At 39.0% G+C, this 16,584-nt stretch overlaps 3 protein-coding genes across 4 annotated transcripts in view; 2 read left to right on the top strand and 1 right to left on the bottom strand.

The window, feature by feature from the left end:
* Nucleotides 1-692: 692 nt before the first annotated feature.
* Nucleotides 693-5,585, top strand: samd13 (sterile alpha motif domain containing 13). Of its 2 annotated transcripts, XM_008296635.1 has the most exons (5): nucleotides 693-903; nucleotides 1,250-1,364; nucleotides 3,273-3,315; nucleotides 3,432-3,543; nucleotides 4,632-5,585. In XM_008296635.1, the coding sequence occupies exons 2-5, from the start codon at nucleotides 1,337-1,339 to the stop codon at nucleotides 4,773-4,775; spliced, it is 327 nt and encodes a 108-aa protein (XP_008294857.1). In that variant the 5' UTR covers nucleotides 693-903; nucleotides 1,250-1,336; the 3' UTR covers nucleotides 4,776-5,585. The 2 variants fall into 2 exon arrangements, with proteins under 2 accessions (XP_008294857.1, XP_008294858.1); XM_008296636.1 differs by lacking the exons at nucleotides 693-903; nucleotides 1,250-1,364 and having other exon boundaries at nucleotides 1,892-3,315.
* uox (urate oxidase) lies at nucleotides 5,584-11,703 on the bottom strand. The gene is made up of 8 exons (XM_008296637.1): nucleotides 11,634-11,703; nucleotides 10,586-10,798; nucleotides 8,395-8,511; nucleotides 8,232-8,310; nucleotides 6,647-6,830; nucleotides 6,374-6,497; nucleotides 6,077-6,160; nucleotides 5,584-5,846 (listed from the first exon to the last, which is right to left on the bottom strand). The coding sequence occupies exons 1-8, from the start codon at nucleotides 11,646-11,648 to the stop codon at nucleotides 5,772-5,774; spliced, it is 891 nt and encodes a 296-aa protein (XP_008294859.1). The 5' UTR covers nucleotides 11,649-11,703; the 3' UTR covers nucleotides 5,584-5,771.
* Nucleotides 11,704-14,136: 2,433 nt separating this feature from the next.
* Nucleotides 14,137-16,584, top strand: part of dnase2b (deoxyribonuclease II beta) — a 13,867-nt gene continuing 11,419 nt past the window's right edge. Inside the window, exons 1-3 of the mRNA XM_008296643.1 lie at nucleotides 14,137-14,348; nucleotides 15,071-15,245; nucleotides 16,442-16,520. Of these exons, the coding sequence (XP_008294865.1) occupies nucleotides 14,236-14,348; nucleotides 15,071-15,245; nucleotides 16,442-16,520 (367 nt within the window). The 5' untranslated portion in view covers nucleotides 14,137-14,235. The remainder of the gene's footprint in view (nucleotides 14,349-15,070; nucleotides 15,246-16,441; nucleotides 16,521-16,584) is intronic.

Here is a 16,584-nt window from a genome sequence, read left to right as displayed (position 1 = left end):
TTGACGCCTCTAATGCCTATTTAAAATTGTGACCTTTTATTTAAAATGTCCTTTTCTTTACCATTTATGTTTTCATTTTTAATTAAATCATCTTTATCAAATGGGATCCAACAATATTTTCCCAGTTTGTAGGGTGAAGAGAATGTAACTGCAAAATCCACCATGTTTTTTTGTTTGTTTGTTTGTTTGTTTGTATTTTGGGGGGGGAGGGGGGGATTTTGACGACTACACCTGGGAATTTAGCATGTTTCAGTCCAAACTGCCTGTGTGTAAAATCTTCCCAGAAAACAGCTCTTCTTATGTACCATTTCTCCCCACCATGTGTGTAATAACGTTTGTCAGATTTGATGTAAATGATGGCACTTTCCCCTCGTCACACACGCCAGTAATGGGATCAATAATCTGAAATGTGTCTGTATTTAGTTTGTGAGTTTATTTTATTATTATAATTTTTTTTATTATTTTTTTTTTTGCACATCATTTAGAAGGCTGACACGTTTTTTCCCACCCATATTTACCTGTGTTTGCAAGGGGAATATACTTTGCTGTAGCAAATTTTATGTAACAAATGATATGTCACTATAATAAATTCTTTTTATTAAAAAAAAAGGAAAAAAAAACAAAACAAAACAGTCTTTGTATCATTAAAACTTGCTGAACTACAAACGCCGGGGATAAAAGACTACACTTCCCATGAGTCCTTGCTGTCATGTGGGCGAAGGAAGCGAAGCCGATGAACAGAAGCTAGTTGGCTTTACTTGATTAAATCCTGATTTTATCAAACGAACGCCGTCGTTTATTCATTAATGAAATACAGCAGTGATTAGGAAAGTTTTTACTCTTTAACCTCCGTTCACAGGTCGGCGGAGCGACTCTTGTCAAGCAGGAATCTTCTGAAATAAGGTAACTGTTATATTTGGTATTAGCACGCCGAGCTAACTCCGCCTGCTAGCTTAGCGTCAATATAAGATACGAAGCGGCAGCGAATAAATATCAGTCCTCGCTTAGCCTCACGTTATTTCCATTTTCCACCTCGTTAATGCGCTGTTTTTCACTTTATTAGCAAACGTGGCAGCGCAGGCTCACGTTTGTAACGATATTCTGTATTTATTTTGGCTAACAACGTGAGTTTTAAGGTCGTCATTTTGTCACGTACTGACAGCGGCGGGTTCTGTTCGGTTCCGTTCCGGGCTGTGCATGTTGTCTTTCGCTCGTTCTAATGGCTGCGCGATGTGTGTGGTTTTTGCAGCAGAGACGTGCAGCGAACGCCACAGAGATCAACAGGGATGGATTCTGAACTGCCAACACACTGAGTTCCTCTTCGAGAAGACATCTGATGAAAAATTACTGCAACGTTACAGATTGTAAAAGTCTCCTTTGATCTAAACCAGGGCTGAAAACTTTAAGCACTTAACAGTCAGATTACTGCAGGATTTCTGTGTGAAAGATCTGTTTTTAGTTGCTGATGATGGAGGTTTTTGGGGAGCCATAGAATTTGACTATTAATAATAATAATAATAATGATGATAATAATAATAATCTTTATTTTTATGGCACCTTTCAAAACTTGAGTTAAAAGCCTCAACAAATGTTTCATCAAGGGGCCCTGTGGGGTCACAGAAAATCTTGACGTGGTGCACAAAAGCCAAAAACAAGAACTTAATTTCAGGAATTTCATTATTTTGTTCTGATGTAAAAGGGCAGCTGAAAACAAAGAAGTAAGAAATCGCTATCTAACACAGGCACAGTTTTAGTTATTTGCATCACCACCGGTTAAAAGTAGGAAGAGATGCTGCAGAGTATTTAAAAGAAAAAAAATTCTCCCATAATAGAATAGAATAGAAATACTTTATTAATCCCCAAGGGGAAAGTTTGGTTGTTACAGCACAAAGATAAAGTTAAAACCACCACCATAAATACAGATAAATAAAAAATAAGGAATATAAAATGCAAAATGTACAATAAGTGTAATATGTCAAGTAGAAAAGTCCTGTGTGGAGTGTGGTGCAAACTTTCAGTTTATTTATGATTTATTTAGAAAATTCTGCCCACATGTGATGATAATTAATCACATTACAGCCAGTTATGGTTCAATATAATGTGTTTTTATTGTTCCTGATGTTAAGTGACAACATATTTTTTGCTTGAGTGACGCTCACAAAAATATCACTGCTGCAAATATCCTGCTGTGAAATTGCAAAGTGTCATTTAAAAAAATACGCAAAAAATATTCTGACTTCAGTGAACGGATCAGATGTTTACAGGAAAATAAAATCCAGCTCAGGATTCGACTGTGGAACAAACGGTACCGTGACTCCGTGTGCGACGGCTCACCTGTCTGAGGTGACGAAAAAAACAAGAAAATCTATGAAGCGTTAGAAAGCAACAGCAAAAGCCATTAAAAGAAGGCAATAAAACAATAGTAAAGACGGTGAAACGTGAAAAATAGCAATTACAAAACATTAGACAAGAGATAAAAGGTTCTAAAAATGGCCGTCTAACAGCTAAAACTGTAAAAACATGGCCGTCATTTGTTTTAGGTACCGATCGCCTTTTCAAACCTACTTAACAGCTCAAAACTTAAATGGACATCATGTAAAAGATGCAAATATGGGTTATCTTTTATTTATGTAAAAATAAATTACAGGTGAGTGTGTGTAAAACTAGTGCAGACAGAAAACTAGGACACATGTCTATTAAAAATAGAGCAGAAATGTCAGAATTTTAATCTTTCCAGACTTTTAAATCTACTTATTTGCAATCTTTTGACTCCCGGACAGATAAAACAAGAAGTAATATAATTAATAGATTACCTTAAAGATTAATCAGCAAATTAATCACTACTGATAATAATCATTAGTAGAATCACGATATAAACTTAACTTTAAACTATCAAATGTGTAAACGAGTCAAAGTGAATTTGGACTTCTATGAACATACAGCGTATGTCATGTAAAGTCCATAGAACAATATTTGACCTGTTGTTGATGCTACTTAAGGCCATGTGTTGAGAAAATATTTTTAAAAACAGTTTTTTTCCTGTTGTTTAGAGCAGAAACCAGCAATTGTAAACCTTGAATCAATAAGTTGTTGTGACTGCCATAACAGAATAATTGTTTAATCGCTACAGATTTGAGAATAAGATTAGATGAGAAGACAAGAATGGCATGCAATTTTATTCACAAGGGTTATTTTGTATAGCAGCTGATCATACAATGAGTCAGAAAACTAGAAAATAACACAACACCTTCATCATTTTAATTTCTCCACAGCCGGCATGGAAGACAAAGCGAATGGCTCTGTTGACACCAAAAGGTACAGTATGTCCTGTAATTAGTGTAGACGTTGTTTAGTGAAAGATTTAAAGTAACTTGCTGTTGCAGTTCATTGAGGTGTACGTTGAGGTGATTTGATTGGTTCTGACCACACAGTCCAGTGGAGAACGGTCAGCTGCCGGATCCTTCCAACTGGGGGGTCGCGGACGTCGTCAACTATTTCAAAGCGACGGGGTTCGAGGAACAAGCGACGGCTTTCCAGGATCAGGTCGGTTTCTTGCTCCCGCTCAAAATAACAGAAAAAATGACATAAAACTGATGAACTATGATTCCAAGTATTGGAGTCGCTCTGTATGAAGTCAGAGAAACAATCATTGGTACCCTGGATGTGTTTCCGGTTTCTGATCATTCACCAGAGAAAACTTTAAAAAGTGCATTCTGGGTAAACTTTCCAGGCTCATATCAGCGTGTGTGATGGTGGTTGGTCAGAACAAGTTCTAGACAATGGAGGGATCATTTTTACCTACAGAGCATACCAGGACCATCTGTAGACAGGATGCGGTTGCAGTTTTTAAGTGTGTTTTTCAGTGTCTTTCACTGTACTTATTAAATCATGAGGCTCAGAAATGAAAAGGAATGAGGATTAAAAAGCATAAAACTTCAGCCCGCCACTTTAAAAAGTGCATTTTGGGTAAACATATTGCCACGTGGGGCTGCAAGGTGGCTCGGTGGTTAGCACTGTTGCCTCACAGCCAGAAGGTTCCCGGTGAGGACACCCAGGATCTTTCTGCGTGGTATCTTCATGTTCTCGCCGTGCAGCTCCGGGTTCTCAGGCTTCCTCCCACAGTCCAGAAACATGTTGAGGTTAATTGGTGATTCTAAATTGTCTGTAGGTGTGAATGTGAGTGTGCTTGGTTGTCTGTCTCTAAGTGTAGCCCTGTGATAGACTGGTTACCTGTCCAGGTGAACCTGCCTTCACCCTGAGTCAGCTGGGATAGACTCCAGCCCCCCATGACCCTAGTGAGGATTAAGGTGTAGAGATAATGGATGGATATTGCCACGTGGGATAGGTGGTTGGTTAAAGCAAGTCAAAATATCAAGTCCAGGTGTCATGATCTGAAGCTAAAATCTTGTTTTTTGTTCAGATTTTTTCTATAATGAGAACTAAAAAGCACAAAATGTCGACGCACACTTATGTACTTCAAGGGCCTGTGACTTGAAAAACATACAAAACATGAAGATAAAAATCTTGCATGAATTTATTAAAGCTATTCTGCGCGAGAATGAAGCTGGTTCTGACTGAGGTGGGACGCGCTGACTGACGTTTTCCCCCCGACTCCTCTCTCCTCCTCACAGGAGATCGATGGCAAGTCTCTGCTCCTGATGACGCGTAACGACGTCCTGACGGGGCTGTCGATAAAGCTCGGCCCGGCCCTGAAGATCTACGAGTACCACGTGAAGCCGCTGCAGACTCAACACCTGAAGAGCAACGCCTCGTAGCAGCGCGGTTCGTCCCGGCGTCCCACCTCAGCGACAATCATGGTGTCAGGAGAGCTCCAGGTTAGCTTCACAGAGACTCCTCTGCCCGCCGCGGCACCTTAACAGGATTTGAAATGCTGTATGTTTTTATAAGCGTGGACCCCAAAAATGGGTTGCACATGGCGTCCACTCAGCTGTTTACCCTTTCAGCCATTCTTATTTCTGCTGCTTGAGATATTATTATTATTATTAATATTATTATTTGTGTGTTTTATTTAAAAGAAGGAAATTTGGGGGGGAGAATACTCGGCAGGTATGATATTTGTGTGCGTGTGTGTGGTGTATGTGTGCGTGCAAAGTGAATTAACCTGTGATGGTTTAAAAAAACAAAACAAGTATTTGTATATAAGATGATATATAGTTGACAACCGTGTATGTTCTGTTGTACCTGGACACTTTGATACCTGCGGAAAATTATTCTGACGCATCCCATTTTGCCCTGAAATCAGTTTTTATGTTCGATACTGCGCATCTGAGTCCACGAGTCGTCCTTAGCATGAAGCGTTTTGTTTTTCCAGACACAAGGACCCAAACACAAGCCTCCTCAGTCTCGCACACCTTCATTGTGTAGGCTCGAGGCTCTTGATATGAAAATATTTATGTGTATATATATTCTTATTATGTACCTACCTGTGGTGCTTTCAGCATTGTCGCGCAGACAACTGTACTGAAGTGTGTATGACCAATGTAAATGTGCAACTTAACACTGGAGTTTGAATATCAGAATCAGAGATTTGCAATAAATGGTGCTCTTTTCTCACCAAAGAACAACGTTAGTTTGTCAATTTATTGACGGTTACAAGTCACGCAGTCGACAGTGTCAGTCGGTAAATCTTGAGTTGCATTGTGATGTTTTCAGCACCACGTGATGTCAGACGGACTCTTCTGTTGAGCAGCTTGTTCACGTCGATGTTTAGGTCACGGCAGCAGCAGCATTTTCTGGATATTTCGGCGTCTTCACAGTCGGGCTCGCTGCTTCCTGCCGAGCGTCCCTGTGATGTTCCCTGAAGGGTTATCCAGGGGAAGAAGGACCTATGAGGGAGAAGGTATGTCAGTGATTAATAATTTTATGACTAAATTACTGAAAAACTTGTTGTAGGATTGTTTCATGGAAATTCAATCAGTGCTGTAGAAGCCAATGAAGTCATAGCAGCCGATAACGGAATAAATTTGCACTTTTTAGAATGTAATAGAGTCGGATTCTGAGGGAGTCAGTTGGGAATCTTTTTTATACAGACTGACCCTGTAATAACAGAACTTACTTCATCTTTGTTGCTGAGCCCCATTTTCGTCATGTCTATGGTGAAGTAATGCTGGTTGGGCATGACGATCTCTATTTCATCCACCTAGTAGACAAAACCACGTGTTATTCAAACATTTGTATTCATATCAGAGGAAATGTGTTGCTCGGCCATGTAGGGACCATACACATGATAAAGCTGATTCTGATGTTCTTCTTTTAAATGTATAGAACATGTTAGAATTGTGAGATCTCTCAAACATCGTAAGTAGCCACAAATGTTTGTGAGCGTGTTGGTTTGGTGGTGTAAAGGGCCCACCTCAGGAAGTCTACCCAGAACCAGAACCTGGGTGTCGTAAAGGGTCTTCTGCACAGACGGGGAGAACTCTCCGCGATCATACGGGCCGGCAAACTTCTCAATGATTGTCTCCTTCACACACTTCCTGCAAGGGATGATTATTAGAAAGGCAAGAGTGTCATTTCACTGTCAGGATGTTTGTCATCCATGTAAAACAAAGAGTTTCCTGTTGGTTGCACTTTGGTGAGCTCCGTTGTTTTAGAGAAAGCAGTGTTCTCCCTCACAGATAATTACCATGCGGCGTCGAAGTCAACGTCGGTCTTGTTGTAGCGCCACCTAGCGTAGACGGAGGTGCAGAAACACCTGTCCTTGGTTTCCTGCAGAGTGGTGAAGCGGTCTCGGAGGAAACCCTCAAACCCGGACTGGGTGGTTTTCAGCACCTTCATGTCCCGAATCCCACTGTGGAGCACCGGGACGCCTGAGATGGGAACAAAGTCGGTGAGTAAGTAGAAGTCATTATAAACATATTCACAGGAAATCCAAGGTATTGATTTTCTTGAAAATGTGAGTTAGCTCGTAGGAAGTCAGCAAGTGTCAAAAATGTTTAGTCAGAATCAGTGAAAGTTGCAAAAGGCGTCCCACAAGGCTCAGGTATGGGGCCTCCTCTGCTTATAAATTCAGAGGGCTGTACTGCAAAGCGAGGTTAGCGAGTTAGCAGGCATGTTGAGCCTAAAGTCATGGTTTCAACTCTCCTTTAACTTGGCGAGATCTCCATGGTAACTGATGTTGTGGAGCTCACAGCAGGTTCTGTTCAGAGTGTCAGATTTAAATCGGCTGGAAGAAGCGTCTCCATTTAATCAAATACAGATTCTCAGCTGGGGGAATGTGTTTTGTCTGGAAACCTGTTGATCTGTACGTTACTGAAACCACTGAATGAACTCGTGCATTTACAGCACTGTACGCATCGTGTTGTCATGGGAACCGACCTGCATTCAGCTGGTGTTGCAGAAATCACATAAATATGTTTTGGGTTTGTTTTTTTACGTTTGGTCGGTTTAGAGCAGCGTAAACCGACCAAACGTAAAAAAAACAAAAAAACAAAAACAGATTTATGTGATTGCAGCTGATAGGACACAGATTAGAACATTTTTTATGATTATTCTACTGTTAGTTATTGCAGAGAATATTCAATCAGTCGCATTAATTTCACTTTGATTTGGTCAAAAATGAAAATCCTGCATTATGGGACAGTGTCAGACATACATGTGCTTCAATACAATAAGTAAATTAAGTATGACTTTAATGTGCAGCTGTTTGTTATAAATAAGCGGCTGCACTGATCCAAAAATAAATGTATGTACACACGACTTCTACCTGCATTCCTCTCCTGCATCACTAGCAGCACCTTTTAGCGTCACAATTATTTATTTTCCTCATTGTTCTCTGTTAAAACAACCTGTCGACTAAACTAGGTGGCACGCCGTCATTTTATTTTGTCACATGACGCGCTTCCATTTATGTGGACACAGGAGCAGAAAGTCTGAGTTAACAGATAACGTTGATAACCACCTTTATGATGCCTATGTTCTCTGACTGGAACTTTAGTTTTTGTCGAGCTGACTGTGTCAAACTTGTTTCGTTCAGCAGCTCTCTGGTTTTTCTGCTCTGGAAACCAATGAGATGCTTCTGTTGGAGATGCGGCTGTTGTGCCGCCTTCAGGAAGGGTTAGGGTTAGATTTTCACCACAGGGGACCTTTAGGCAAACATGCTTGGAATACAGTTTTTGAACCTTTTCCCAGGAGATTTTTATTTCCTAAACATGCAACCAGATATCTTTTTGTGCGGACATGCATGTACTTGTGTGTGTGGTTGTACTTACCATGGAGATTCTGTTCGACGTCACAGAAGCGACAAACCTCTGGGCTGAAGATGAAAGCGTGAGCGTGCCCTGCTCCATTCTGAGAAACAAACAGTGGTTTTTAAAGCGCTGTTTGGATTGGTTGATGTCTGCCGTCTAAAAGTCGAGTTCGATGCGTATTTACCTTCTCCAGCCTCCTCCACGGAGCCTCCTCCATGTGCACTTTGGCCCTCAGCACATGGTTGAAGGAGGTGAGGAAATGATGACAAATATCCAGAGAAAACTGCTCAATGGTCTTTACCTGAACAGATCAAAAAACACCTGAGTGATAAGAGCCAGTAATGATTTTATCAGTAACAACATCTCAGCAGTTTGAGTGAATGAAGCTACAACAAACATGTTTTCAATCGACCTCCACTGAAGCCGTGAATGTACTTCAGACCACTTTGAAAATCTAAATCTAATTAATTCAATGTGCAGGAGTGAACCCTTGAAAAGCACGGTGCTGCATGTTTCCATCCGAGCTGCTGAATCTGTATTTAGCTCAGATTTCTGGTCCATTAAAGCCAAATGACAGAGTTTCGTCCCCTGCAGGTAAATAGAGCTAATATGCTAATCCGAGAAACAAAAGTGGCTCCTCACAGTTTTCTTACTTCACATCAACACCTCAGTTACACAGTTTTCAGCTCTAACAACATTAGCATCACTAACGTTGCATATTTTCACCCACGTAATTTAACGTAAGAATCAAACTATTAGCGTAGCATCATCATTTGCATATTTATTCTCCTATTTTCTCCTTGTTTAAAACAATGCTGTTTAAATATCATTGTAGATATTTACTTTTAGGTCACAAATCTTTTTTGAATATTTATTTATTTGTCTTCTCCTGTTTCAGAGCTCAAGCTGCTTCAGAAAGTGTCAAACTGTAGAACCAACCTGAGATACTGATGCTGATTTTGGAAATCTGTAACCGGGGTTTAGCCTTTTATTGCATTTTATTATCCTGAATAACTTTTTTTTATAAATAAGCAACTCAGGCATCTGTGCAATTTCATCAACAACATCTGGACTTCTCTTTTTTGTTGTTTTTTTTTTGCTGCCCTTTTTCTCGTGCAGTTCATAACAACTCGATCACCTGCAGAGCTGACGGAGGCTAACTGATCGTGATGTTGGAATAAGAATATTAACAAAAATTCCTTTTGGAATTGTTCAGTAATAGATTAGATAAAGATATCAAACAAAAGTTTTATCACTGTAGGTACATCCTTAACCTACAGAAAAGTTACATTTGTTTTTATTGCTGTAGGTTTAATGCTGACAAAAATGGTTTATTTTCATTTGCAGGAGGTGAACCATGAATTAAACGAAAACTTAACAGAAAAATTCAATTTTTAAAAAATTGTACAACAAAGTCTGTATGTTGAGCTGCCAGTATAGACAGACATAGATAGACCACTAAATATATCAAAATGCTTTTTTTTTTGTTACACTTTAAAATGCAGAACATTTTTGATTTACTGCGGCCAAAATAACAAAAAAGTTTCTGTTTATTAGTTGTGGGACATATTTTGAGTTATGAGCTGCCTCTACATGTACCAGGAGATTATCACTGTAGAGACACTGTTTTTTAAAATTATAGATTTACCATTAAAAGGTAGAAAATGTCTTTTTTTCAGTTTTTTTCTTTTTGTTTGTTTTTTTTTTGTTTGTTTGTTTTACTGTTATTTAGTGGAAAATTTCCATTTGTTAATTATGTGACAAAGTCTGAAATATGAGTTGCCATTACTTTTTCTTATTTTATAGATTCATTTAAATTTTTTTCACTGTAGCTTTACCATTAAATAACGCTCGTGTCGTATTTGTCACTGTAGATAAGCTATATTTTAGATGATAGCTTTATGTTTAAAGTATAGAAAATATATATATATTTTTTAACGGTTAATTGAAATTTTCCATTTATTAATTATGAGACAAGTCTTAAAAAATGCTGTTTCTATTATTTTATGGATTTATTTTACGTTTGCATTTCTTTTTATCCAATAGCGTTATCATTAAATCACAGACAATTTCCTTTTTTTTGTGTATACACAACCCCCTTATAAAAAAAATACTAAATTTACAACTAAAATACAGAAAATGTTCAGTTTTTTTTATTTTTTTTAAACTGTCACATACTTAATTACTTGTCCGATTATTATTCATGGGACAAAGTTTGCAGTTTTTGCAGTTTTTATACTGTAGATTACCATTTGTTTTGTTTGTGTGTGTATCTATATGTATATTTATTTAACTGGATTAATATGGACTAAACTACTAGAAGCAGGGTGAGGCATGCGGTGGCCTCAGAGAGCGTTTGTGCTGTCGTAACTCACGCCTCTGATTTTGGCCAGAGCGTGGACGGTGTTCTTGATGGTGTCGGTGGGGATGATGTCCGAGTTGTCTCCGGTCAGATAGTCCTTGCGTGTCTTCAGCGTGAGCTCCACGTCGGCCTTCAGCTCGATGATGTCGTGGTGGCTCCTCTGTCTCCTGATGAACAGAACCTTCACCGAGTTCTTGCCGTAGCCGGTTCGCACAAACTCCACGTTCTGCGCGTACAAAAGAGCACAACCGTTAATGCAGTTCACCGTATTCTAAACTGTGCATTTACCCAATTTGGCTTTATTTTTATTTTATTCTCTTCCCTTTAAAGTTCCTTCTTTGGTCATTTTGCAGTTAACTGTGACTCTGCTCGCTCTGGTTGGTTGTTTGAATGTTATTTTCCACATTACAATAATAAATCATCCCTGAGATCTATCCTAAGATAGTAATATAACACAAATTTACACCATTACTTCACACCACACTGTTCATGAATCACTATTTTACTTTTAGATTTACATCTGTCTGTCTTTATGTTGTTATTCTTCTTTGTGCGGTTTATATTACCTGCAGCTTATTCTACTAATACTATAGCAAGTTTATTTTGCTAACACTGAATCATACTGTGTATCCCGTACTGTGTGTACTTGTACATCTATAATATTCATATATCTTCTATAACTTACATGCACTGTTAATACTGCTTTTCCTGCATATATCTATATTTCAGCTGTTAAAACTGTTCTACTTTACATTTTGCACTTCACTTTTGCTGCTTCTTTTGCATTTCTAGTTAAACTGCCTTTAATTATCTTTGCACTCGGTGCAGAGACAATACATTTGACTACAATATGAGGATGAGGAATATCAGCCTAAATCAGTATTAACAGACATGTATGAGGTTTGACGTTGCAGTTCTGCACATCCTGCTTTGACCTCGTGGTCACTGACCCCTAAAATCTGAACCACTCAGTTTAACCTCCCGCTCTCAGCAAAGTTAGTTCTCACAGTTAAGTTGTTATTTTAAAAACTACTCGTTTGCAGAGTTTGGTGAGTGGTTACCTGATCTGATGCCATGGTGTCCTCTGCCTGCTGTCCGTCCGACCTCAGTCCAGCGAAAGGTGCCTCTGCAGACGGAGGAGGGTTTTGTAGGGAGGCTGGCGCCACCTTTGCACTTTGTTGGGAGTAAATCTAGGTGAGGTTCAGTCTGCACCGTGTGTCAACTGCACTTTCAAACACACACTCTGGCACGCACTTGTTTTTTTATGGCCTCAGTTCACCGAATGCCCCAAAACCTGATCGTCTTCAGTCTGACCGATTTCTTTGACCATGTGGAAAACCTGGGCTGATAGTTTCTGAGTTAAGCAGGAGAGATCACGTCGATTTGTGTGTTGTTTTCTTCAATGGATCAACGTTTAAAGCGTCATAACTTCAGAAACAATGTCGTTAGAGTCCTGAAATGTTATAGGCTCATTGATGTGTACATCTGGTCTTTAATGGTACAACCCTGCTGTCAGAGAATAACACAAACCAGTCATATGTTGGGGCAGATTTGGTCAAAAAAATGTCCATGTTGGGGCGCCGCTATAGCTCACCTGGTTGAGCCGGTGTCCCATGTATAGGGGCTACAGCGGTCATGGGTTTGAGTCCGGCTCATGAGCCTTTGCTGCAGGTCCGTCCACCATTCTTCTCCCCCCACTTTCCTGACTTTTCCCTGTGATTGGCACCAACAGGAGCTTTAAATGTAGAGTACGGCGTCAGTCAGAGGGGAAAAAAATATTGAAATTAAATTGTATGCATTCAGCCTCCCAGGGTGAGAAATCAAGGTTTTATAGTTGGTGGAATATCATAGTAGAAAAACAACATTTTTTGACCAAATTTGCCCCAACATATAACTGGTCTGTGTTATTCCATCAAAGCAGGGTTTTACTATTGAAGACCAGACCTACATGTCAACAAACCTGCAAAATTTCAGGACTCCAGCTGCATTATTTCTCAACCTACGGCGCTTCAAACACAGATCCACAGACTGGTGGAAGACACTGGACGCCTTCATTAGCAATCTTTATCCCGTGAACTACCCATGAGCCCAGAGTTTACAGACGATCAACTCAATCAATATTCAACATTTTAAAAAAGAATCGGTGAAATCGAGGATGGTCAGGCGTGAATATGGTGACTTTAGGTGGAACGACCTTCATGTGTTCTGATGTCCTCGTTGTCTTTTGTCATTGCTTCAGTCGTAAATGTCATTCACTAATTCTCCTCACGCGAGTTATAAACCACTATTAGAGACAACTCAGAGATGTTGGGAAATCTTATACAAACTCTGCTTTGCGTTGTGTGTAATGAATCACGCATTTTGATCAGCGTCATTTATAAATGATAATCCCTTATAGAGCCCTGGGTCGGCCACCTTCTGATCAACCAGCAAGTTTGCAAACTTTTCTGTATTTTAATAGTGTATGTATTGTGGAAAACAAAAAGGCCAGTTTAATGGTATTGAATGGTAACTCTATAATAGAAAGAAATGGTGAAAAATATTTAATTTTCTGTTATTTAATGGTAAATCTACAATTTAACAGCTGGTTGCAGATGTGGTTTTCAGCCCTGAGAATGTTGTGCAGGTCTTTAATCAAAAAGGTGAAACATTTCCACCTACTTTGATGAACTTCGAGGGCCCGTAAGTCTGAAAATATTCATAGTACGAAGGTGAAACTTTACTAAAGTTACTGTAGATGTAAAATTGGCGGCTGATTCTATATGAAAGGACTCGTGAGTTAGAAAATATCTGTAAACTAGATGTCGGCAAACATCTACTATCATGTGTCTTTGAGGGATTGTTCTGTACATATTTAATCTTAATGCCTGCTCCAAAGGGGCAAAACTTTATCTAAATGTGTGTAGCAGAGTTTAATCTTGTTATATGTTGGAATAACTGGACAGAACAGAAATAGAACCAGGCCCATGTTGACCAGGCTGCTTGTACGTCAATAATAATAATGTCACACAAACATTTGCTCATTTTGACTTCTCAATGCAGGTTTTTGCTGGTAATGAAATAGAGAAGAATTATTTCTGCAGATCTTTTTAAAGACCAAGTCAAGTTGCAGCATGAATTAATCTTCGTTATAATTAAGTTAATGGATCCTTGGCCTCCCTGATCCGCTTCATGATGCTCCGTTTTATTTCTATATTCACCACAGATGAGCCAAACAATCATCTGAACTCCTGTTTAATTCCCCGTCGGTTGAAATGAAAGTCCTTTATGCCACAGCTTTCTTCTACATGGTGAGATAATTTTTTTTAACCAAATGATTTCCAGTTCAGTGATCGACGGCTAAAAATAACAGACGGAGCTCTCAGGTGTGAACAGGTGCAAGAGAACAGCTGAAAAAGACCAAAAAAAAAAACTATCACAGGATGAGTTAAAGGTAATAATCAAGGTTTATTTCCCACAATAAGAGCCTGTCAACCTTTAATAAACGCACTCTCTCTGTCCTTTCAGTCTTCCCCTGTCATGTGACTGCATCTCATGACTTCCCTTTTTTGCATCTGCAAGCAGCTGCATTGTCAGAGTCTCTCAGTCATAAAGCCTCACAATAGATCTAGATTCCCTTTTCTTTTTGGTAAAAATCGCTGCTGTCTTCACGTCGGCTGCAGCATGGCCTCGATCTCCGCCGGGTGCTTCCAGGTTGCTGCTGTCGCGTTGTTGTGTTGCACAGTGTGTAACGCTGAGATCTCCTGCAGGAATGAAGCCGGGGAGCCTGTTGACTGGTGAGTTGGTGGAAACAAACAGACAAGAGTAAAATGTTCGCCCGAAACGAAGACTGAAAGAATGTGTTGGAACCACGAGGCGTGAAATCTGTGAAATAACAGCTCATCAGTTTCTGCTGTAAGTCGGCTGATTTTGGAAATCTGTAACAAGGGTTCAGCTTTTTATTGTATTTAAGTATTCTGAATAAGGAACTTTTTTATAAATAAGCAACTGAGCAGTGACATAAAATGAATCTGCAGCTTCTCAGTCATTCAGGTCACGACATTTCTAAGAGCTTCAGTAAAAAAACACAACTTCCTTTTTCTTGTTTTGTTTTTTAACTGAAACTCTTCAGATTTTTCTCCTGCGCTTCATGAAAACTCGAGACAGCGACGTCTGGGACTGACTGTGATGTTGGAATGAGAACAATAATAAATTAGCAAACTAGAGATTAAAAAAACACATTTCCCTTTTATAATTGTTCAGTAATAGATAAGAAAAGGTATAAAATAAAAGTTGTTATACATCATTAACCCACAGAATAGATCAATTTCTCTATTGCGTCAGTTTAATATTGGACACATTTTTCAATTGCAGTAGGTTAAACATGAATTAAATGATTTATTTTACATTATACAAGCAGCTGAAATGAAGACTGAACACCGTTGGTTGAATGTTTTGGAGCCACCAGGCATCTGTTGAATAATTCCTCGTGCTATGTCCTCTCTCCGTGCTTTTCCAGGTTCATCTTCTACAAGCTGCCCCGGTACCGGATCGGTGAGGTGGGCAGCGGAGTGGAGTACATGTACCTGGACTCTGCAGCAGGCAGCTGGCAGATGAGTAAATTCACCATCAACTCCAGCCAGGGAGCCGTAGTGAACACCCTGAACCAGCTTTACAAAGGAGACGCCTACAAGGTGAGTCTCTCTCACTAAACAGATTTCATTCTGGTTCCTTCTTTGATTCTGGAGGCAGATTAACACTCTTCTGGGAAACTGAGCGGAAGATGGAAAGTAAAAACAGCTTCCCCAAACTGATAAAAATAAAGGATGTTTTTGAGCATGTGGACAGTAATCAAGTCCAAATGAATACAACTGACAAACATAAGGTTAGAAACTGTAAGTCATTGAGCTTAAGTTCCTCTGCTGCTTAAAAAAATGTGACTTACCTCCAGTTTTTATGATTAATTAGTTAATAGTGTAAAACGAGCCGAGTTGAAATAACTAAACTAGAGAAAACAAAACTCAAGATATTAAATTAAATTAAATTAAATTAAATCAACAAGTCACATGGAAAATATTCACAGACTTACTTTCTTTTTACATTTTCTAAGTTTAAAAACGTTGGTTAGAAATGTTTTATTATTATGAAAAGGAATAATAAATTTAAATAAGACAAGCAGCAAGTTTCCAGCATGTCTCAAACTCTGTAAAAGACAAGTCGGTGATGTTTTACATTTCTAACAAAGCATTCTGGGAAATCTGCTGATATGCTCGTTTGGTTCTTGTAAACTTAATTTCATGAGTTGAGTAAACTGTTGAACAGTTGTTCATTCTTTAACTCATCATTTTAAGTTTTAAAAAAAACAAACAAAACAACTGGATTTATGATGATTTTAGTTTTTAGAATAGTTTGAAAACGTTAAAAAAAAATTTATATATTAAGTTGAATTAGCAAAACTCATACATTTATATAAACTAAACTATAAAAGATGAACTGACCACATTCCTTTATGGTGTTTAACACCATAGTCGGCATTTTGTGGGAATAATTTGGGGGAATGTGTTTATTTATCGATTCTCCTCACACGTAAATATGAAGCTACAGCCAGCAGCAGGTTAGTGTGAACTAATAAAATGGGGAAACAGTTATTTTGGCTTTATTTAGAAAAGTATTCACATGCATCCGGCAGCATCTCTAATCAATAATCAATAATTAAACCCAACCAAAGCCGGGACCAGTAACATCTGCTAAGTCTGATCGTAGAGAGAGACGGATGTCAGGATTTTATCTTCACGTCTTTGTGCCTTTGCAGAGGTTAAATATACAAGAAAACTGAAATATTAAAAACATCCTCCAGCTGCTGTGTGCATTAAACAAGTTTTGGTTCCAGTCCAACAGCTCGGTCTACGCCCTCTACAACGATGCACCTCCAGTTCTGGATTACATCCGAGGATATGGACACACTAAAGGTACGGTGGCTTCAGGAAACATCTGCTTTACATAGAAGCTTTATGTCAGTTATAGCAGTAGAAT

The sequence above is a fragment of the Stegastes partitus genome, unplaced genomic scaffold (assembly GCF_000690725.1).
Source record: "Stegastes partitus isolate 25-593 unplaced genomic scaffold, Stegastes_partitus-1.0.2 Scaffold1143, whole genome shotgun sequence".
NCBI classification, from domain to species: Eukaryota; Metazoa; Chordata; class Actinopteri; family Pomacentridae; genus Stegastes; species Stegastes partitus.
The sequence above is the reverse complement of the archived record's forward strand: the minus strand, read 5'-3'. Positions and strand labels throughout refer to the sequence as shown.

Bases quoted from the DNA above. Each gene is read 5' to 3' on its own strand.
- samd13 (XM_008296635.1), top strand. From the start codon at position 1,337: ATGAAAAATTACTGCAACGTTACAGATT. The intron at 3,316-3,431 runs GTACAGTATGTC...CTGACCACACAG, and splicing joins GGCTCTGTTGACACCAAAAG to TCCAGTGGAGAACGGTCAGC. The intron at 3,544-4,631 runs GTCGGTTTCTTG...TCCTCCTCACAG, and splicing joins CGACGGCTTTCCAGGATCAG to GAGATCGATGGCAAGTCTCT.
- uox (XM_008296637.1), bottom strand. The intron at 8,512-10,585 runs GTGAGTTACGAC...TGATCTGTTCAG, and splicing joins CTCTGGCCAAAATCAGAGGC to GTAAAGACCATTGAGCAGTT. The intron at 6,161-6,373 runs GTGGGCCCTTTA...TTTGTCTACTAG, and splicing joins TTCTGGGTAGACTTCCTGAG to GTGGATGAAATAGAGATCGT.